At 42.4% G+C, this 23,059-nt stretch overlaps 1 protein-coding gene across 2 annotated transcripts in view; it reads left to right on the top strand.

Moving 5' to 3' along the window:
* Positions 1 to 9,189: 9,189 nt before the first annotated feature.
* DGKB (diacylglycerol kinase beta) overlaps positions 9,190 to 23,059 on the top strand; it is a 474,599-nt gene continuing 460,729 nt past the window's right edge. For both annotated transcript variants that reach the window (XM_039523585.1, XM_039523584.1), the window contains exon 1: positions 9,190 to 9,319. In XM_039523585.1, coding sequence (XP_039379519.1) covers positions 9,250 to 9,319 — 70 coding nt within the window. In that variant the 5' untranslated portion in view covers positions 9,190 to 9,249. The remainder of the gene's footprint in view (positions 9,320 to 23,059) is intronic.

Raw genomic sequence — 23,059 nt, 5'->3', positions numbered from 1 at the left:
AATGGCATGTTGTCTCAGAGGGCTAGTCTATACTTACCTGCCGGGTCAACGCGGTGAGTTCGACTTCTCGGAGTTCAAACTATCGCGTCTAATCTAGATGCGATAGTTCGAACTCCCTGCGCGCTCCGGTCGACTCCGGTACTCCACCACTGCAAACGGCGGTGGCGGAGTCGACCTTGGAGCCGCGGACTTCGATCCTCGCGCGCCTGATCGGTAGTAGTTCGAACTAGGGTACTTCGAGTTCAGCTACGCTATTCACGTAGCTGAACTTGCGTACCCTAGTTCGACCCCCGCCCTTAGTGTAGACCTGCCCAGAGATGGTAGAGCCCCCTCTTGCACATGTGAGGTGGGATATGTATGTATGTGAAGGATACCCCCGTACATGGACTGGGCACACGATTCCCCCTTCATAGAATGTTCAACTACAAAGTCATTCCAGTTGCACAGGGACAGAGCAATTAGTTAAGATCCCTGATTAGTCACTGTCTTGTCATGGGCACTAATGCTAATGCCAGATTTTTCAAATTAAGTATCTTTATTAAATAGTTGAACTAAGCTACAACTATATAGCATACACTAATGTTAATTTGTACAGATGAAGAATTTCATATCATTCAGAATACCAGCAGTAATGTAAAAGATAGTGATAGCAGCATAGTAAATTAATTGAATCAGCCATTTAAAAATAAAACTGACTTCAGTAAAACCTAATCAATCAGAACCAGTCTGTAATTTAATGAAAAATTCCCTGATGACCTTAGTTATTTTTTGACATAAATAAAACAACGACTGAAGTTCCCAAGTTAGAATCGTAGCTATTTGATGATATGTCAGTTCTGCCTAATGTAGTTCTTCCCCTTTTCTTTGCTATTGAAGTCGACTCATTACTGTCTAGCACTGGCTTCTGTGAGAGCTGACATAAATCACCATTAACTGCCATCATCCACAATTATTTTGCTATTTTTCCATTCCACTGTGCTTGCTCCAACCAGTCTTTCCTATTGTTCAGTCATCATTTTAGTGCCGTCTCTTTCACTTCTATCCCATATTTTATTTTAATTTGAGAATATGAACATAGTAATCTATCTTTAATGTGTCTTATTTGTAAGGTCTGTATTGATTCTGTTTTTTAATTAAACAGGACAAGGGAGAAGTCCAAGCAGAGATTTACATGAAAAAAGATGACTATTATTTTCATCAGATGGCCATGATTCATTCCTGATGCATGCACAAATGCTCACCTCACTAACAGGAGTGTAGCTTTGGTGGGGCCAGGAGCAGTGGAGAGAGAATGAATATCTCAATCGGGATCAGCTGGGACAGTGCTCCATGTTCTTCCTCTGCTTGCCCCTCCGTTTTCTGTTTGTTTTTAGCATGCATGGGATGAGGGAGGGGGACTGCTTCTTTCTCTTCTCCCTTTTTCTCTTTCCTCGTGCTGCATGGTGTAGGGGTATGTGTGGGAGTGTCTCATGCTGCATCTGAGCCTAGACTTTGGAATCTCTCACACCTACTGCTGCTACCATTAAGTTTGGTAGCAGTTTGGCTAATGTCTGGAGTGGCCGGAAAGAGAGGGTGCTGCTGCTTAGATGAAGTAGCCATTGTGGGCTCCCTGTTTCAGCCCCACCCTTCCCATCCTTAATCTAGTTGCTGGATCTGATCTCCTGTAATGCTGACTGATTATCAGTTTTGGGGTCTGGAAGAGATTTTCCTATATGGCAAAATTGCCAAACTGCTGCTGCCAAACCATCCATCTGGCATCCAGGAGGGCTGGATTTTTGTGGGGTTTAAATTACAATTGTTACAACTTTGGAGGGTTCCAGTGCAGTTGGCGGGTTAGAAAGGGTCCAGTCTGAGGTCCTGTGACCCAGTAGTCTGCTTGGTTAATAGTCCTGAAAATGGCATTGCTTCTGTGCCTCACATAGTGTTTGGCTCCACTTATCTCTCCTACCTCCAGCGTGGAGGAGGGGAATGGGCTGGGACTCTGGCTTCTAGTCAGGATCCCTCGGTAGATTGGAAGGCGACATGGGGACCTGGCCTTAATATGTGGCCTTAGATTGGTGCCCACTGAGAACCACACTGGAACAAGTGTGCCATGTAGTTTGGGGTGGCTAACCAAGTTAGGTAATAGGTTTAAATAAAGTTGCCACCTCTACATTTAACCATACTATGAGCTTTGTATCTCATTGTTTCCATGTCCACATCAATAGTCTATATTTTGCAGATTTATCAATTTATAAAGCATGAAGGGACCATTGTGATCATAACACAAGCTATAGGACTTTCACAGATTAATTCCTGTTGGAACTACAGTATATCTTTCAGAAAAACAGACAATCTTGATTTTAAAAATTTCCAGTGATAGAGAATTCACCACAACCCTTTCTAAGTTGTTACACTAGTTAATTACCCCTTACTATTAGCAGTGTATGCCTTATTTCTAATCTGAATATGTCTAGCTTCTGCTTCCAGTGACTGGACCTCATTTTGCCTTTTGTCTGCTAGACTGAAGAGATTTTTTTCCTATTGTCTATTTTCCATGTAAGTAGTTAGAGACTGATGAAGCCACCTCTTCACCTTCTCTTTGTTAAGCTAAATAGATTGAGCTCCTTGAGTCTTTCACTATAAGGCATGTTTTCCTGTCCTTTTAATGATTCTCGTGGTTCTTGCTGAATCCTCTTCCACTCCAATTTTTCCACATCATTCTTTAATTGTGAGCACCAGAACTATAATGTATTCCCATAGTGGTTGCACCAGTGCAAAATATAGAGGTGTTGCATATAAAAATTGATGATTAATATAGATTTTTTTAAAAATTATTTTTACAGTTGCAGGGGACTGGGGTTAGGGCAGCACTGACAGTGTTGGTGCAGGGGGTTTCCTTTGTGGCTGAGGAACCCAAGACATCTAAACATAAGTGTGGGAGGCTGCGGTTCTGGTCCGGTAGAGCAGACACACCTGGCCAGGGCTGCAAAGAAGAGGATGGGCCCCCCAGCCACAAGGGAGGCCACTCTGCTGCTGAATGGTTCCTGCCCAGGGATGTCCTTCCCTCCCACTCCTGGCTGGTAAATGAGTGAGCAGGGTTGTGACAGTGGAGCTGCAGAAGGCTCCCCAAATGGCTGCAGGGCTAGTCACAGCCGATCCCTGCAGTGGGCTCGTCCTTCGCTCTGCCCTGGTCCAGCAGTCTCTGCTCTGCCCTATCAGGACCGCAGCCTTCCTTGCATCTGCATGGATCCAGTGTCACCAGCCCCATGGTCATGCAATGAGTCCTCTGCAGCTCTGCTGTCATGGCCCTGCAAGGCTGCAGAGGGCTCCTTGCTCGGCCACAAGGTTGGGGGAGTGCAATCCCGGCAGAAGCCAGATGTGAGATGAGGCTACATTTCCACCAGCTGCCACCAATGGATATTGCAATGTGTTAGCCAAAATCAAAATTTACCGATCGCTATCAATTTAAATTGAATCTGTCCAAGCCTAAATTTTCTCTCTCTACTCCTGGCCAAGATTGCCCAGTTTATACATCTTTTTGCCCCAGTGTTGCCTGGGGTGTTCATATTCAGCTATTATCCACCATGACCACTCCTCCCCCAAGTTTTTTTGGTCACTGCATCTCAGGATAACATCTCGATTCGGTAAGCATGGCCTGCATTCTTTGTTCTTAGATATGACTTTATATTTGAACATATTGAAATGCATATTGTTTGCTTGCATGAACAATTCCTTCAACTTCACTAACAAGAAGCTCTCCTTTCACTACTGTAGTAGCTACTAATTCATTTTTTCTTGGCACTGCTAGCCTTTCTTCACTGTAATTCGTTTTCTTTGGCTTTTCAGACTATTCTGTGTATAGTGTGTTGTGCAGGATTTAGACTGGCTACAGCTTCAAAAAGCAGGCATGTCAATATAGTCAATATTGCTAATCCTTTGTGTCTGAAAATGTTCTGCTGAGAAACTCAGGATTAGGATATTAGTTATTTGGCATCAGTAGTTGCATCCTGTGGACATGTTCTACTCCAGAGTGCCTCAATTCTGGATACTGTTGGTTTTGCGCTTGTCTTGTCTTGATCTTCCATTGCATATTGTCGTGGGTGTGACTGTAACCCACATACCTCCTAAGTGTAGTGTAGTGAAGTGTGAGTGTGTCAGAGTCTGCTCTACAGCCTTAGCTAAGGGTCAGTTGGCTTTTAGTTCATGCGGTAGAGTCTCATGAACTAAGCTCCAGAGGTCTCAGGCTCGATCCCGCCTGCCGATGACCAGGGACTGTCAGCGTTACATGAGCAGAGAAGATATGTATCCCCCACTTCACCCTCCCGCAACAAGGGGTCATGAAGACCCTCTGCTGAAATTTCCAAATAATTGGTCGGTCTATTTTGATGGGCAGGGAAAATGACCAAGGAGTAGATGCACTCAGGAGCAAAGTTCCCCTGGGACGTGGCTGGTTTCTGATGGGGAAATCCGTGTTTGAGTAAGTGTTGCTGGAGCATTAACTCCTCTGTATGGTGAACTGGCGGGGGTGGCTAAGGAGTCAGCCAATGGCAGCATGGCTATGAAGAGAACCATGATGGTTTTGGGGAGAGGATCCTGCAGTCCGTATAGATTTCCCAGCCATCTCTGGAAGAGTCTAGAATCTGCACAGATACACTCTACCCATGGCTGCTTTCGAACCTGAAAGACAAAAGAAACGGCTCATAGATAAACTTGTGCTGTTTCTAGAGCATGTTTATTCTCCTGAATGTTTTTCCATAAGAAGAGATTATTTGTACCATTGTTTCTTGAGCACAGGTGGAAAAACAACCCAATTGAAAATAAAACAAAACACCCTTTTATGCTATTTAGATAGCAGCTTCTTGGCATTTGTTCCTATTTTTCTAACTTTCCTCAGATAGAAAATTAGCATGTTTAGGGCTATTAACATACTTATTCTTGTTCTTAGATACCCGTAAAATAAATCACTTTATTTATTTATCAATCAATGCATTTTATCACTTGTGTAACAAAGGGACAGACAGTGTTACTGGTTATTTTATGATAGTGCTACACAGTTTGCCATTTAGGTAACACTAATGCCTTGACTACACTACAAAGTTGTAAACTTAAGTTATGCTGACGCTGTAAGTAAACCAGGGTTGCATGTCCACACAACGATCCTTGAGTTGGTGGACCGCATCCACAGTAGCAGCTGTTTCATGGACACAGAGAACAGTGCACGGTGGGGAGGTATCCCATTTTTCAACTGGCCGCAGGGTGTTTTGAGAAGGGTTTGCAAAACCTCATGAGGGCAGGTTCAGCATCTCATGATGCAGGTTTCTCAATCCCATCATTCTGTGGGCATCCAGCTGCTTTTCAGCTGCCCTGGTAACCTGCAAGCCAAGCCATCTGTCACAAAGCATGGATCCTGCACTGCTCTTCAGTATTGTGCTGTGCATTATGACCACAAGGATATAAGAGAGGGGAGATATAGCTCAGTGGTTTGAGCATTGACCTGCTAAACTCAGGGTTGTGAGTTCAATCCTTGAGGGGGCCACCTAGGGATCTGGGGCAAAAATCAGTACTTGGTCCTGGTAGTGGAGGCAGGGGGCTGGACTCAATGACCTTTCAAGGTCCCTTCCGGTTCTAAGAGATAGGATATCTACATTTAATTTAATTTATTTTTTATAAGAGGAGATCAACAGGGAGGCTATTCGGCTGAGGGGGCCTTGAAGGAGCATTTTAATAATGAGCCACAGTAATGTGTGTTGCTGTAGTGTGCTGAGCCTGACTTTGTTTGCACCATGCTATGAACCTCATAATGATTGCTGTGTGTGCCTGACTATAACAATGCACATTCACCTATTGCTATTGTCCAGTGAATGTAATTATCAGCAGCTACCATGTGACAGAGAATAATAAAGATAAATTCAGTTTTCATAAGTAGATTTTTTTTTTGTTCCACACCCATGCAAATGTACCTATGTAATGCTGAGGTAAACATCATACATGTAGGGGAAAGTATCTTTAAAGTGAGGGGCGGGGGAGAACAGGGAATTCATAAGCACATACACCAAAAATGTGCTCACAGCTAGGTGGGTGTGGGTGTGGCTGTCCATTGTGTTTAATCTCCTGCTGGGTAGAATGCCTTGGGTACTGCTTCAGCCCTAGAAGATACATGGAATGGGGGACAGGAAGAGTGTAGGGAGGTCCTGGATTCTGGAATGCTTTTTCCTTTCTATTTAAGCTTTGTAGTATTTGAAGAATGTTTCAGCCAGAATTAAGACAAACCTCAAACACATGAATTTGTTTCAGATAGAGATTATTTACATTTCTATCTAATGATTTGTTGTAGAGTGTTGTAACTTACATGCAGTACACTTCTCTCCCCCTCCCGCCCTACAGTCCTATATTAGCACATGTGCACCTATGCAAAGAGAAAGCAAACGGGAATAAATCCTTATGATTTCTCTGCAGCTACTAGCTCTGATGAATTCTGTTGTAAATATATTTCAGTACTACCACTCCAATAGAGAATTGAGGCAATAGATCAGGGGTCGGCAACCTCTGGCATGCGGCTCACCAGGGTAAGCACCCTAGTGTGAGGGCCAGTTTGTTTACCTGCTGTGTCGGCAGGTTTGGCCGACCACGGCTCCCCCTGGCTGCGGTTCGCTGTCCCAGGCCAATGGGCGCAGCAGGAAGTGGTGTGGGTGAGGGATGTGCTGGTCATGGCTTCCTGCCACCTCCATTGGCCTGGGATGGCGAACCGCAGCCAGTGGGAGCTGTGGTCCGACGAACCTGCCGATGCGGCAGGTAAACAAACTGGCCCGGCCTGCCAGGGTGCTTACCCTGGCGAGCCGCGTACTAGAGGTTGCCGACCCCTGCAATAGATTCAAAAGAGTATATCAGAGCAAATGTAACTAGAAGTGCAGTGGAAAGACAGAGATTCTTGAAACTGGAGGTGCTGGTCCAGTTTTTTTCTGATACTTGGTTGCTTTTCAGACTCCTTCCTTCCTTTGAAAGAGGTGAGAGACCAAAGGATACCACTGTAGATCTGTGATCCCTGTGGAGGTTGAGACCCAAGTCATGTTCAGATAACAAAAGTTCATTCCAATTCTGAATATGTGTATTAATGGAAATACAGTATCTATTCACATGACACTGACTCACTTTTAATAACGTGGTACAGAGCCGTGTAATGCTGCAATTTATTTTAATGTAACATGTTTACTAAAGTATAGATTTCTTGAAAACTGGATTTTGTTTTAATTCAAAAACTTGCCTCAGGATAAGTAAATCTCTCTTCTTTAATGAATAATGTATGACAGGTGTACAAAAATTGTACCAATTTCTCACCCTCCATCAGTAATTAAACCCTGCGCAGTTTACATCTATATGAAAAAGTTAATGCCAGTGGCATCCATTTTTACTTGTCCCAGGGAAAGTTTTAATTTGGTTTCATTTTCTTTTCATTCTTCCTTAAAACCTGCCCTCTTTTTTTGCACAGCCTGAAGCTATGCATCCTGACCCCCACCCTGACTGCTCCTCCCCATTCCCTGCCCCCAATACCATCACCCTGACCCCAATCCCATCGTAGAAGCAGCTTGTCTGCAGCTTAGCACTGGAGTGACTATTTGCCTCTCTTTTCTTCTGCTATGCCTGCTGCAGCTCTTGGATTTTATTTTTTTTACATGGCACTGCTGCCTGTCGCTATTGTAGTCCTTCTCTTCCATGCCCCAAGCAAGTTCCTGCAGCTGGAGTGGAGCTGTGCCTGCAAAGCATCCTCTCCCCACAGACTCAGCAGATCCACTACTACCCAGGTACTCCAGGCAGGTGTGTGTTTTGTTGCATGGAGCCAGCTACTGCCCAGCTGAGCATGCCATGTGAGCTCTTCACACTGAGCAAACAGGAAGAACAATCTCAAAACTTGCTGGGGCTTTAAAAGAGAGGGGCACCTACCTGTGTACCTGGCTGCAGGGCAGTGGCGTTCAAAACGGTGATCAGAACCGTCTCAGTGGGCATTGTCAGATACTTCCTAAAGGCCACTTAAGGAGACATAAGCAATGCAGTGTCTACACTGACACTGTGTCGCTCTAACTGTGTCACCCTAAGCTCTACACCTCTCATTGAGATGGTTTTATTAGGTCAGTGTATCAGGCAAGTTAAAGTGGTGGGAGAAACATTGTAGCATGCACACCTCCATAATTAGATCTATGTAAGCTGCCTTATGTCGACTTAACTTTGTAGTGTAGACAAGCCCTAAGTGTGATCAGACATTCTGCAGTGTAATTCAGGATTCAGAATTTTTCAAGGTGATATGGTGTTGCACCAATGTCTAAAAATAACTTAATTTGGGAATGACCCTTACTTTTAAAAAGTTATCTTACACTGGGTGAATTAGACCTACTCTATTGTTCATTTCTCCTCTTGATTTCTGAATTGGTTTATCCAGATACAGTAATCAAATCTGAGACTAAAAAGAGGTGCTGTCTGTTATTAGACAGGTTTTTTTTGTGCGTCTTTTCTAGTGCACCAACCTCTCCTGTTCTTCCTTGCATTTTCTTCTTCCTCCCCTGTAGCCTCCGACCTCTTCTTCTTTGACATGATGAAAGGGAAAGAGTGGTAATCTCCTGTCTGAATTCTATCTTCATCATTACCTTCGCCCGACTCTCCCAAGTAATACTACTGTTACCCATCTAGTGTAAAGAGTAGTACTGTTAGTAATCCCATTAGTAAGCATGCCATCCTGTCTGATGGGGATAAAAACTGCATAAAGTTGGATTGAGACTGGGCACTAGCTTTATCCTGTCGCCTGAATTGAACCATGGTAGTGTAACTATGTTTATGCTAACATTTGTTTTTTAGAGATGGCATAAAAAGATTAAAACCCCAATTATAATCATAATGTTTAAAATTAATTATCATGTACATAGCTAGTGAAAAGTGAGGTTTGGAAATACAAATAGAACTAGTAAAAATTTTAGAATAGTAGTATATTTGAACAACTCATCTTATCATTGTTAATAAAAGTTGTACCAATTTTGTACTTGGTATGTAAATTTTAACTATTTTCCCCTCTTCTTTTAACAGTGCTGTATTTCGTCGTTGAAGCCACATATTCAAAACAGTTTATACCATCAAACATTTTATATAGACTGATCCTATGTCTCATAAACTCTCTAAGCACTGTGAATTGAAACTACCAAATTACGTGGAATTTGCAAGCGACTAACACGTGGATCAAATGGCATATTTTTCTGATATTTAATAAGGAGCCTTATCACCATTATGATGAACCGGGAGAAGTGGGTTAACCTCAGTCCTTCAGAATTTTCTCAGCTTCAGAAATATGCAGAATGTAAGTGCTATTGTTTTGAAATATTCTATGTAATTTCACTATAATAATTCAACATTAAATCTACTTCAAATTGAAATGTAATACAAAAGATTATCCTGAGGCTGTATGTTGGCATGTTAAATTTGTATTCTATGGTGATTAAATTGTATTTATTTTTTAGCTTGAATTAGACTTTGTCCCCAAAGATTTGGTTTCTAAGTAAATTATCTTTTTAGCATAGATGGCTTAAAAAGTTTTTTATGAACATATAGGGTTTTCAGTTTGGGAAGATCTACCTATACTAAATATTCATGGATGGGATATGAAACACCTCTGCCAAAAGGATTGTAGACTACCTGGAAGCCAATTTGCCTGCCATGTGGTGTGAAGCTTACTGTTTCATTTAAAAGGCATGTAGGATTTGGAAGTGGTGTAAAGAGAGCATGCTCAGCCATCAGTGATACAAGCCTCTTGGCTTGTACTATTGCATTTGCTGCTGGTGGATGCAGAGAAATATTGATGGATTTTAAAAGGAGCGTATCCAGCTCTTTACCAGGAGGATGGTTTCCAGTGTTGAGACACATGAAGATACAGTAGGGATTTGAAAGTGTTGAAAATAGGAATGTGTGTGACTCCTGTTGTTTTCAGTGGGATCTGTTTGCATGCGTTAGTGGGAGGACTAGGATTTTATAAAGTAAATTATTTTACCTAGTCTAAAGTTGTTTGGAATCAAACTTTTTTCACAGTATCTCACAACTTTGGTTGGGTTTGAACCATTTCACTCAGAATCCAACTACTGAGAATAGTAAAATTAATGTTGAAAAAAGAGAAGGAGATATAAATATTTATGGCAGAATTAGATTACAGGATATGTTTCCAGTGTACCCTAAATCTGAGTCTTATACCAAATACCACTCTCAGAAGGATAAAAATTGTAAAACAGAGCTTTAAACAAGATGTATGTTTGGGCTTATGGATTTAGCAGTTACTGAAGGAATAAGAATAGGAACACACACAAACAATTTGACAGTCTAGATGAGCTGGCATATGTAATATTGTAACAGTAATAAGGAATGATACAATATGTATATTAAATGCTTTTATTTGCATATTATATACTTTTATTACCATGATAAATAGTTAGAACTATGCTGACTGCCTAGTGAGACTGTTAGGAAATCAGTCAGCACAAGAATCAAATTACCGGTAATAGTGCCAGAACTACACACTTTTAGATAGGGTGACCAGATGTCCCGTTTTTTAAAGGGACAGTTCCGTATCTGGGGACTTTTTCTTATATAGGTGGCTATTACCCCACCCCCCACCCCAGTCCTGTTTTTTCACAGTTGCTATCTGGTCACCCTACTTTTAGATCCACAGTAATATTTGTAATATGAAATGAAAACACATATTGGATACTGTAATACTGTATCTCCAGAGGAACCGAGAAAGGGTTAAACAAGCTCCAATTGTTTTTTTCAAACAGCACGTTAAACATTTTTATGAATAACATATTTTTATGAGATGCTATGTATGAAAATTATAAACTATATCACTGATTCATTTGCCAGCCACAGACTATCACGTTGGATTATCATTTGCTGTTTCTTGCATTTAATTTGATATGTAAGCTTAATTTTCGAAAATCTTAACTACATTATGTTATGTATAATTTTAACTTTTCTGAAAACTCTTAACAGCTATAGTAGTTTGTAATTGAGAAAGATAACATTTATAGTTTTTATTTCAGTTAGTGCTGATGCGTATAGTACTCATTTTGAGCCCTATCCAAAGCCCATTGAGGTCAATGGATTTTGGATCAAGCCTTTACTGATTGATAGGACAGTCAGACCCTTTTACCAATCCTCACTGAGATCAGGCTAATGCTTCTACAGCAAAAGAGTGTGGACAATAATTTTTTTTTTTGACTGGGAACATACTATAAAATCATGCTTTAGATTATTTTAACTGCACTGTGTTGGCATGACTGGCATGGTATACAAAACCCTTTGAAATATTTGGTAGTGTATTACATGCACCAGGAGATTGAAAGAAACCTTTTTAAGCACTTCAGCATTTCATTTCAATATCAATTTTTTAATATTTTTTAAATATAATTGAAAGAAATTTTGACAAATTGAAAAAATCAAAACATTTCATTTCAGAACTGTTGAAACAAAACATTTTTTTTTTAAACCTAAACAATCTGGTGAAATGGACACAAATTTGCAGACTAGTTCAGTTGACCTGAACAGCCTTTCTCACTGAGAAAAAGTTTTGAATGAAAAAATTTCACCCAGGTCTAGTATATAGCTTGATCCTAGCTTTGTCAGAGGTGAGGACTGATAGCCCAGTGAATGTAGTCCCTAAATCAAAAGCCAGTGGCACAGATTTAGTACTAGAAGTGTACCACAAAACCGTACATATGATCTATGAACATATTAATGGTGTTGACAACTCAAGGGATGACATCATCATCTGGGGCTCAGCGAAAAAGGAGCATGATCGTAGACTTTGGGAAGTCCGGGATATAACTAGAGCTACAAACTTCAAACTAAATAGGGAGAAATGTGTTTTAGGGATTACAGAACTGACTTTTGTTGGGGACGTTATTTCCAGTGAAGGTGTAAAACCTGACGAGAGGAAGATTTTAGCCATTGAAATGATGCCATGTCCCCAGTCAAAGAAAAATGTCCAGCAGTTCCTGGGAATGGTTAATTATCTTGGAAAACTCATACCTAAGGCTATATTTTAGTCATGGGGATTTTTAATAAAAGTCATGGACAGTAAACAAAAATTCACAGCCTGTGACCAGTCCATGACTTATACTATATACCCCGGACTAAATCTTCGGGGTGGGGGGACAGCCCAGGGGACTCTGGGGGGTTGGTGTGGCCCAGGGAGTGCTGCAGGTGCTCTGGGAGAGGGTGTTGGCAGGACTGGCAGGCCACCTGCCTGGCTCCTCATGGCTTCACCCTTGATGGAGATGCCGACCTCCCCAGGTGGAGGCATGGACAGATGGCTCTGCTCACTGCCTCTGCCCCAAGTGCTGGCTCCGCAGCTCCCATTGACCGGGAACCATGGCTAATGGGAGTTGAAGAGGCAGTGCCTGCGGGCAGAGGCAGCGTGTGGAGCTGAGGGAGGGACAGATGGGGTGGGATTACTACAGAGAATTATTTCCTGGGTTTCTGACTGGTGAGCCTTGCCCACATGCTCAGTGTTTAGCTGATCACCATATTTGCGGTCGGGAAGGAATTTTCCTCCAGGGCAGATTGGCAGAGGCCCTTGGGTTTTTTGCCTTCCTCTGTAGTGTGGGGCACGGGTCACTTGCTGGAGGATTCTCTGTATCTTGAAGTCTTTAAACTATGATTTGAGGACTTCAGTACCTCAGACATAGGTTAGGGGTTTGTTACAGGAGTGGGTGGGTGAGATTCTGTGGCCTGCGTTGTGCAGGAGGTCAGACTAGACAATCATAATGGTCCCTTCTGACCTTAAAGTCTGAGTCGATGACACGTCGCCACTTTCAGGAAGCCCCCCAAGGTAAATGCCGCCCAGAGCCCTAACCTCCTTCCATGCCCCAGCCCTGAGCCACTTTGCACACCCAAACTCCAGCTGCTGCTGGGGGAGGAGTGCGCCGTGTCCCAGGAGCGGCCGGTGCATCTGGTCCAGGAGCTGCCCGAGCTGCTCCGATGGCCTCCAGGCTAGCCGCTGCAGAAGTCACAAAATCTGAGACTTCTGTGACCTCCATGACAAACACATAGCCTTACTCATATCTAATCTATCTATCAAAGCAGCAGCTTTGGGAAAACTCCTAGAGAATAAAAATGAATGGTATTGGGGTGCAGAACAGGAGGGATCATGGGAAGATTTAAAACAACAACTGATACCAGACACTGTGTTCAAGTTCTATGCCCCCAGAAGGCCTGTTAAAATCTCAGCAGATGCTTCGCAGTCTCTGTTAGGTACAGTGATTTTACAGAAGCGTGAGGAGTGTTGGTAACCAGTGGCATAAGCATCCAAATTATTGACTGAGGCAGAAACCAGATACACTCAGATAGAGAAGAAGCTTTTAGGAATGTTGTTTGCCTGTGAGAAATGTAATCAGTGTATTTATGGACAGCCAGTGGAAGCTGAATGAACCACGAGCCCCTGATAGCATTATTTGGTAAACTTCTAAATGATTGTACCTTAAAGATTCAAAGCATGATGATAAAGCTTCAAAAGTATTATTTGGTTGTGACCTACATGCCCAGTAAATTCATGTTCACTGCAGATGCATTTTCCAGAGCAGTGGCTTCCATGAAACCAGACAAAACTTTAGAGACAGCCAGTCAGGCTAAGGAACTGGTTAAAGGGGAGACTACAACGGGTCTTACTGAAAGGTGAACTGTCGGGCTGGAAGGAGGTTACTAGTGGAGTTCCTCAGGGATCGGTTTTGGAACCATCTTATTTAATCTTTTTATTACTGACCTTGGCACAAAAAGTGGGAATGTGTTAATAAAGTTTGTGGATGACACAAAGCTGGGAGTTATTGCCAATACAGAGAGGGACCGGGATAGATGAAGGTTTCTATCCATCAGAGGAGTGAAGTTCTGGAATAGCCTTCCAAGGGGAGCAGTGGAGGCAAAAGACATATCTGGCTTCAAGACTAAACTTGGAGGGATGATATGATGGGATAGCCTAATTCTGGCAATTAATTGATCTTTGATTATTAGCGGCAAATATGCCCAATGGCCTGTGATGGGACACTAGACAGGGTGGGATCTGAGTTACTACAGCAAATTCTTTCCTGGATGTCTGGCTGGTGAGTCTTGCCCACATGCTCAGGGTTTAGCTGATCACTATATTTGGTTTGTGGGGGGAAAGGGGAGGTTTCCCTTCCTCTGCAGCGTGGGGCACGGGTCACTTGCTGGAGGATTCTCTGCACCTTGAAGTCTTTAAATCACAAGTTGAGGACTTCAATAGCTGAAACATAGGTCAGAGTTTGTTACAGGAATGGGTAGGTAAGATTGTGTGGCCTGCGTTGTGCAGGAGGTCAGACTAGAAGATCATAATGGTCCCTTCTGACCTTAAACTCTGAGTCTATGAGATGCAAGCCTATGCAGGTATAATTGTAAAGTCAATTCTCTTAGCTAACAGGAAACTGAAAGAAATAAGAGATGAAGCAGAGAAAGATGAATAGTTGGGAAACCTTAAAGAAGTGATAATTAAACTGAAGAAATAAGTAGTTGCTGTCCAAGTATAAGAGATTATTGGACCTGCAGACATGAACATACTGTGGTAGAGTGGATGATTTTTCAAGGGTAATAAGGTTGTAATTGGAAGGTTGTAATTCCAATGAGCTTCCAAAAAGAAATGTTACAGAAGATCCATGAGGGTCATTTACAAATTGAGAAGTGCAAACAACGAGCACGATATATGCTGTATTGGCCACGGATTGATCACAACATTGCTAATGTGGTAGGAAACTGCTTTTCCTGCTCGAAATACAAACCATGCCAGCAGGCAGTCACTGAGACCTCATCCAGTTCCACAAAGGCCGTATGAGGCACTGATTTATTTACCTGGCAATCAAAGGATTATTTAATAGTCCTAGATTATTATTTTTTGTATCCAGAAATTTGCACACTGCACAGTACTAATAGTAAGTCAGTGATCACTAGCATGAAGGCAATCTTCTCCAGACATGGAATTTCAGATGAAGTCTTTAGCAATAATGGGCTGCAATTTTCCAGTGCAGATTTTAAGCAATTTGCCATAGATTGGGATTTTCATCACAAAAGATCAAGTCCAAATTACCCCCAATCAAATGGAATTGTGGAAAGGTCTATATGGACAATAAAGAACCTTATGAAAAAGACTTTTTACAATGGGAGTGATCTCTATAAAGCGTAATTTGTTTACCAAAGTACACCCTGGGAGAATGGATTTTTTCCTGCTCTGCAGTTAATGGGGGGAAAGGATCAGATCTTATTTAACAAGCACTGATATCTTGCTGAAATCTCATAACAATGAAAACATACAGAAGATGAAAATCAGAAGTGGAAGCAGAAATATTATTTTGACAAAAAGGCCCGTGATCTCCCATCTCTTAACCCAGGTGATGGAGTGTGTCTGAGGAATCACACCTCTAATACTTTAGGCCAAAGAGGTACCATTAAAGAACAGCTGCCTCCAAGATCTAATGTACTCTAGACAGACCAGGGAGACCCATTTCAATATAATCAAAGGGATTTACAACTAATCCCAGAAAATTCCAACACTTTGACTCTGGCATTTCCCATCTGACTGATCCGTTATCATTGAGGCACAAAGGAGAAACTGTCAAGGAACAAGAGAGCCACTCAGATGCCAATGAAAGGCTAATACTGAGAAGATCAGAGCAGGAGATTGAGTCTTTCAGGACATTTAGAGACTTGCTAACCTGCTTGGAGAAGGGGTATTTGAGGAAAGTGAGTGGTAAAGACTCACTTGAGAGTGATTTGCTGGTAACCTCTCCTCTCTAGGTAGTTGAGAGATTGGGTTTATGGAAATGTACTACATGGGTTGAGAATTGTTATTAAATAGTTGTTAGCTGTTTATATATATGTACATCAGTTAATTTGTTTTTCTTTAAGAGAGAGGATGTAGAAATATGTTTGTAGAAGATTATAATTTAGAGATGTTCCCTCACAAGGACAGTATTATGAACATAGGAATTTGGAGATGTGCCCTGAAGGCGGGCACTGGGGACACCCCATGGCTGAGTTCACCAGAGACGCTCTCCAGTTTGTTTTATTAAAGTTTTATTCTTTCTCATTCAGTAGTTTTATTTAATGAACCCCAAGATCATTACAGTCTCCATTTTTTATTAATTTTCTGCTTCAAAAGTCTATTTGTGGAGCAACACAAGTGTTCTTTTAAAGAGAAGAAAAGTGAATTTGTGGAAATGAAAGTACATTTTAGTTCAGATTTGGCTCTTCAGTAGCTAATGACTTTAAAAAAATAATTGTTCCAGATTATAGTTATTCTTTTGTCTCCTCCAAAGAGAGGAGTTAAGTGATCAAGTTAAAATCTCATAGCTGCTACTCTTATGAAGAAGGGGTAGTGCATGTTTGGGGCAGCTTGTCCTTTAGTGGTTTTAGAACACTGAAGATAATAAAAGAAAAATAAAATAAACTACCCTTTGAAGACATTATGATTATGAAAATAGAGTAGATGCCAAATCCTCAAGAGCAAAGCACAGAGAAATGCATACAAGTTATAACTCATGGAGTAGAAGAGAAAGATATACCTCTTCCTATTAGACCTCCACCAGTGATTTTGTTCTCTCTGCTCCTGAACCTTTTACTGTTTGTTTCTTAGTCCAACAGAGTGACTGATCCAATTCCTGTTAAAATCAAGGGCAGTATTTCCATTGTCTGAAAGAGGAGTTTGGATCAGGCCTGTATTCTTGAAACTGCCAAGTCTGCACATGAAAAGCTCTTATTGAAGTCGGTCGGTAGTCTGTGTGCAGGATCAGGCCCCTAGTCCAAAAGGAGAGACCTTGCCTCCTTGAGTGTTTGTAAAGTGCCGGGTGCATGCATGATGCTATATTAATAACAATAGCAGCCTGAATGGTTAGGGTAGTGAGAAATGTGGGTGAAGCTAGGGTGATGTAACTCTCTCCACTGTGATCACATCACTATGTGCAGGACTAGTTTGGGGAGGGTCAATGCTCAATGGGACATCTCATTTTTGTGAGATGGGTATTAGAATCCCCATTTTCACATGGGGAAACCAGGGCTCCCATTGACATCAGTGGGAGATTTGTCATTGACTTAATCATCCTAAAATATGGCTCTTTAATTCCAGAAGCAGGATTAGAAAACAGTGCCTTAGGCTGATCTTGCTCTCCTGAATCATGCAGCATGTCATGCTCCTGAGCTGCTTTCTTTGTGACCAAAGGGCATAGTGGCTGCTCAGGCATCCAGCTGGAAGGGAGCTTCCTACCACTTCCTACCACCCTAGTGCCATCAGTGGCACCTGAGTCAGTGCTGCAAATTAATCTAGCAGTACTAAAAATAGCAAAGCCACATGTCTTCAAATCTCAGCCCTGAATGGCTGTAGTGGGGGAGTATGAATAACCTATAATCTTTAGAGGAAATCACGGTGACAAACTTTTAGTCCTGGAGATTGGTTTTCATAAATTTATATTTTCAAGGCTATATTTGCCAGGAACACTTTTAGAAACTTCCGAGAGAGAGAAAAAAAAAAAGAGCGCTGATATTTCTAGCTCTTCCGGATCAGGGGTTCTCTGGTTGTGAGATTCACAGGCCTTAAATGCTGGCATTGTTTCTTACCGTGTCTCAGGATATGTCTACACTGAGATAACACACTCATGGCTGGCCTGTGTGTCAGCTGATTCGGGCTCGCAGGGCTCAGGCTGTGGGGCTATCAAATTTACAGTCTAGATGTTCGTGCTCAGGCTGGAGCCTGTGGGCTGGGACCCTCCTTCCTGAGGCCAAGCGATAGCCCAAGCCCAAATGTGTACACTGCAATTTTATAGCCCCAACAGCCAAACCCCACAAGCCTGATCCAGCTAAGCCGGGCCAGCCGCAAGTGTTTTATTGCAGCATAGACCTATCTTCAGAATCCTGAAGGACAAAAGATGTTTCCTCTCCCTCATTGAGGCTTGATCCATTAGAGCAATGGACTCTTCCCATACTCTAGACTGAGAGGGAATTCTGTCTGAACAGATGTGCTAAGAGAAAACCCAGAGAGACCTCTAGGACTTTGCCTACTACTGCAATCAAGGTGTTGCAGCATTAAGTGATACTACCTTTGAAGATAAATTACTTTGGCTAGTTTAAAAAAAAAAAAAACCTAACCAACAGCTTATTAAAATTCTAGAAAACATTATTTGAGAACTAATTATGCCTCTGTCATGTTTTTTGCATTTATTTTCTCATTATCTACTTTTTTCCTATGGACATTTGCATGCAAGCAGGCAAAATCTTTCATTTTGTAAGAGTTTATCTGTTCCTGTTGCTCATTCCCTACATGGAGGATACAGGGGGATAAACATAACTGATTTCTGTGGAATTGATTATGCTGGCACAAACAAAGAATTATAACTTCAGTTCAGCAAGCTGAGAGGAAACAAACAAAAAATCCTGGGATTGTGTAATTATGGCAGAATATCAGCTTTAATTTTTTTTTAAAGTTGTGAGCCCTCTTGGTTTTGAAGAAATGCTTGAAAATGTATCCCACCCAAGTGTAACCAATCCAGTCCTGTCTTCTTGAGTCAGCACACAACCTGAAACAATAGCTCTGAGAAGCAGGAACTGCCTTATATGGCTCTGTCAGATGTTCACTCCAGGATCCACTGTCTGGAGGCCCCATCAGAATCGCCCTAGTAGAGAAATGTGTGTGGCAGGAGGAGAGGAGTGCAGAGATCTTGGCCAACCCACTCAACAGATATATCCTGCTGCTGAGTGGGCCCTTCTGCTGCTACTCCTGCTTCTCAAGAAGCGGGCAAAGCTCCCATCCCTGCTGCTCCTGAGAGGAATTGTTGCTGTTTCGTGTGGGGAGAAGGAGGCCTATACTGTTTCTGTGTCTCTGCGATGGGGCATGGGTGCAGCAGGGCTGCATGATGGAGCCTGGATTGCCTTATGCTGGCTATGCTTTCTGCTAATAAAGGTACCATTGTTCACATTCAATTTATGACTTACTCATTTAAATAACAGTTTGAGTCATATTTTTAATACATTCATGGTTATATGCATTTTCATTGTTTTTGAAATACTGAAAATATATTGCTCATTGTGTTGCTTTGGAAGAGTTTTATTGGGACATTAAGGAGTACCATGTAATTCTATTGGGAGCATTGCAAATTTTATTGGCTATTTTGAGAGATTATTGATTGTCTGCAGAAAGACACTGTATAGTGGTATATAATTTATTGCTTAGTAAAGCAATTTGGAATATACTGGAAGAATATACTGCCATTAAATGCCAATATTGTATGATATTGTACTGTTTTATATGGTTAACAAAAGAATAAGTTTAGTTTTTGCTTAAAGGTCAGATCACTTCATATGAAACCTTGAATATATTGAAATGGAATGTTTCAGAACTATTTGTTGCTTGATAAAGGTGCCATATCTTGGATTGAGTGTAATTGTGATGGTAGCTGTTGATAATGGATTTACTTGGAAAAATGCAATACGTCAGGATTCACTAACTGGCCTATTCAGAGATAACTTAAATCATGTACTATCTCAAGTCCCTATCCTCCTCTGGTCACGTTCCAAATTAACTACTGTTTTCCCTTCATTCATTTGAGTTTCCCTTACTTAAGGTTACATGGTGCTTCCTTCCAAGCAACCATGACAACACTGATATGCCAAAATATTAGCTATTTACTAATATTCTGATAAAAGAAAAGAAGCCAAATTCTGCCCTTACCACTGTGAAGACCCATTGATAGAAAAGAGAAACTAAAGGCTGGAGTTGTCCACTCTATCAATTTCATATAGTATTCAATTAATAAAAAAGAATATTTTTAATTTCAACAGACAAGCAAAGTCTCAGAATTCCAAGGCTATTCAATATATCTTTCTGGGTGAAACCAAGTTAACCATGTGCTTAAATGCTTCCCTGTATAGAGGCCAGTATTTGAAAAATGAGAGGATTGGGGAGCATCCAAGTAGCTGGTAAATTATTTAAATGACACTAATGAGGATGAGAGAGGATTGAATACGTAAGGAAAGGGGTCGGGGCGTTATGGACCAGGATGTAAGTGGTTTAGCCTGGTCACAGAGCTGGAGTCTGGTCCAGTGGGTGGAGCAGGCATGTAGCTTGAGGAATAAAGCCAAGGGTCAGTACCAGAGTTATCTACTGATTTTTACCAGAGCCAGGAATCAAAGCTGGGTTAGATACCAAATGCTAGAGCCAAGGGTCAAGCCAGAGTCAGAAGTCAGAGCCAGGACTATTAACTGATGACTGAAGCAAGATATAAGGGCAGGAGCTGGAGGAGAGGCAAGGAGCAAGCACAGAGCAGGAGCATGGTGGGATCAGGAGTGAAGGCCGGGTTGAGACAGGAGCAGAGCAGGAACAGTGTTGGGTGTAGGAAACAGGCAGAAGCAGAGTCCAATGCAAGAGGAAATCACCTGGTTGCTCAGACAAGTTCCTGTCTCTCCTTCTGGCTTAAATAGTGAGGGTTGGGCCAATCGGCGGAGCCAGTTCCTGTGGGTGTGCCTTGGCTCAGATTGTAGTCCTACTAGTTTCTTGGTCCACCAGGTTTTACCAGACATTAGATGGAGGCCAGGATGTGATGGCTGTCTAGGAACTTTCAGGCCTGGGTTCAGGACCTGCGACATCACAGGAAACAAAGACCAGAGCAGTTAAGGGAGTTAAAATATCTGTGCCTGATTCACCACTGCATTAGTCCAGTTTTATGCCAGTGCTTGCAAATAGATATTGGAGGTGCAATCATGAGCCTCAATGAGGGAAGAAAAATATTGCTGTTTTGTAAGAAAAAATGGAAGAGCTGGAGGAGGAAAGAGGAAGTGTGTACTGGAGCAGTGGTGCCCAACCTTACTACACAGGAGGACCATGTAAACCTAAGCACAACCTTGTGTGGAACAAACAGATTCTACATATTTTAATAAGATATAAAGTCACCTGTATCGATTTATATTTTAAGTTAATCTTGTTTTGTATGTTTTTAGATAGAAACAACCTATGTGTCGGGTTACATCATCCCTATGCTGCCTTGGTGGAAAGTTACAGCAGCAGGACAACAAGAATAGAGGAGTTAGATAAAGTTGTTATGAGAGTAGGGGGAACCAGGAGCGCAGGCCAAATGCCAGGTGCCCTAATTGGGATTAGATATTTGCATGGGAAATGGGAACCGGTAAGCAAAGGGCCATGCATGTGAAAAATGTGTGTGTCAGACAAAGAACCAATCAGCAAATGTGTGTTGTTGTTGTGTGGTGTTGTTAATAATTGCTATGGATATATATAATATGATGCATTGTAAATAAAAAGAAATTCATCATATTCATTGTTGTTGTGTTGTGTTTTCCGCGGCCCGCGCAACAATGAATAAATGGTGATGATGGTGCGACGGTATGTGTCGGGCAGTGGGCAGAAGAGGAGAGTGGCCAGGCGGAGGAGAGAGGAGGCGACGCGAGTGCTTATCCGCGTGACGTGATGATAGTGTGATAGTGTGAGCCTGAGGCCCCCAAGAGCCTGAGCCCAGCGAGGAGAGGCAGGAGGAAAGGGAGGAAGGCGAGGCTGCAGTCAGCGTTAGGAGCCGAGGGCGGAGCGGCGGGAGGCGGCAAAAGGAGGCGGCGCTGAGCCGGAGCGCGGGGCGGCGGCCGCGGGCGTCACCAGAAGTTCAGTGTCGAAGTTGCGTTCAGAGGGAAGGCGGCGCAAGGCGCACCGGGCGAAGCGAGAGCCTGGAGCAGCCGAGGCCAGGCCGCGAAGGGCAGGGCAGCCGCGTGCAGCCCCGCCAGAGGCGCGGCGCCGAAGCCCAGAGGAGAGAGGAGGAGCTGCAGCGGGCAGCGAGAGAGCTGAGCCGGGAGTGCCCGAAAGAGAGAGAGACGGCGGACTGAGCAGGAGAGGAGGGCCAGGAGGCCGCAAGGGAGGGTAAGGCTGAAGGGGAGCTAGATAAGAGAGAGGCTGAGGCGCTACCGTATCAGAACAAAGAAGAAAAAGAAACATAAAAGATTTATTATTAAATTACATTAAGGGGAGACTGGAAGCTGTACTGATTGATTTTTACCTTTTAAGAAGAGAGGGGGAGAGGCTCCTGCTGACCGGCCTTCGGGGAGAGAGAGGAGGCGTGCAGCGCGGGTGCTGGGGAAGAAAGACGAGGAGCAGGGCAGTGCAGAGAGGCGCAGCGCAGGCAGGCAGCAAGAGGAGGTGAGGTGACTGGGCGAGCCAGCCAGCCGTGCCCGGAAATGGCGGGGAGAGGCACACAGGGCAGAGTGCGTGGCTTGGCCCCGGACCGGAGGTCCTGACGCTCAAGCCGGGTTTTGGGCAAGGCAGAGAAGGCTTAGCAGCGCTGGCTGGTCTGAGGTGGGGGAGGCTGCTTCTGCGGGAGACAGTGCAGGAATCACAGGAGCACACGCTGGCAGGAGTGAGGAAGACAGGACAGAGAGAACAAAGCCAAGCAGGCAGGGAAAAGAAGAGAAGGAGCCGTTAGCTGGGAAACAACGTCTCATCCCTGTCCCCTGAAAGGCCCAAAAACACTATTGATATGAGAAAAAAAAGAGTGAAAAAATGTGGAAAAGAAAAGAAATTGACGAAGACTGTGAGAAATAAAAAAAGACCAGAAATGGAAGAAAAAAAAGATTTGAGAACTGAAGAATTGGAAGAAGTAAAGAATTGTTTTGGATCTCAGGAAAAAATTTGAGTCTGTTGGATTAATAATGTTTTTATGTCCTTTTATTTGGATTTTTTTTTGTATTGATATTTGTTATATTATTTTTTTATATTTAATTCTGTTAATTGGATTGATTGATTTATTACTGATGATTTTTTAATAGGTTTTTTGGGAGTTTTTTTTTTAGTTTATGTTGTTTGTTGTTAATATTGGTTTTGTTAGATTTGAATTTATTTTGTTTTTTGTTATTTTTATGTATATTTGTTGTTATTGCTTTATGTGCTGATTTAGATTTGTTGTATTAGATTATGTTAAAATTATTTTATTTGTTGTTGATTATTGATTGAGGATAGTAGTTATGTTTAGATAATTGGATAGTATTTGTTTATAGATAGGTAGCTAAAGTT

This window comes from Mauremys reevesii, linkage group 2, assembly GCF_016161935.1.
Source record: "Mauremys reevesii isolate NIE-2019 linkage group 2, ASM1616193v1, whole genome shotgun sequence".
NCBI lineage: Eukaryota > Metazoa > Chordata > Testudines > Geoemydidae > Mauremys > Mauremys reevesii.
Note: the sequence above shows the minus strand (reverse complement) of the source record. Positions and strands in the feature narration are given on the sequence as shown.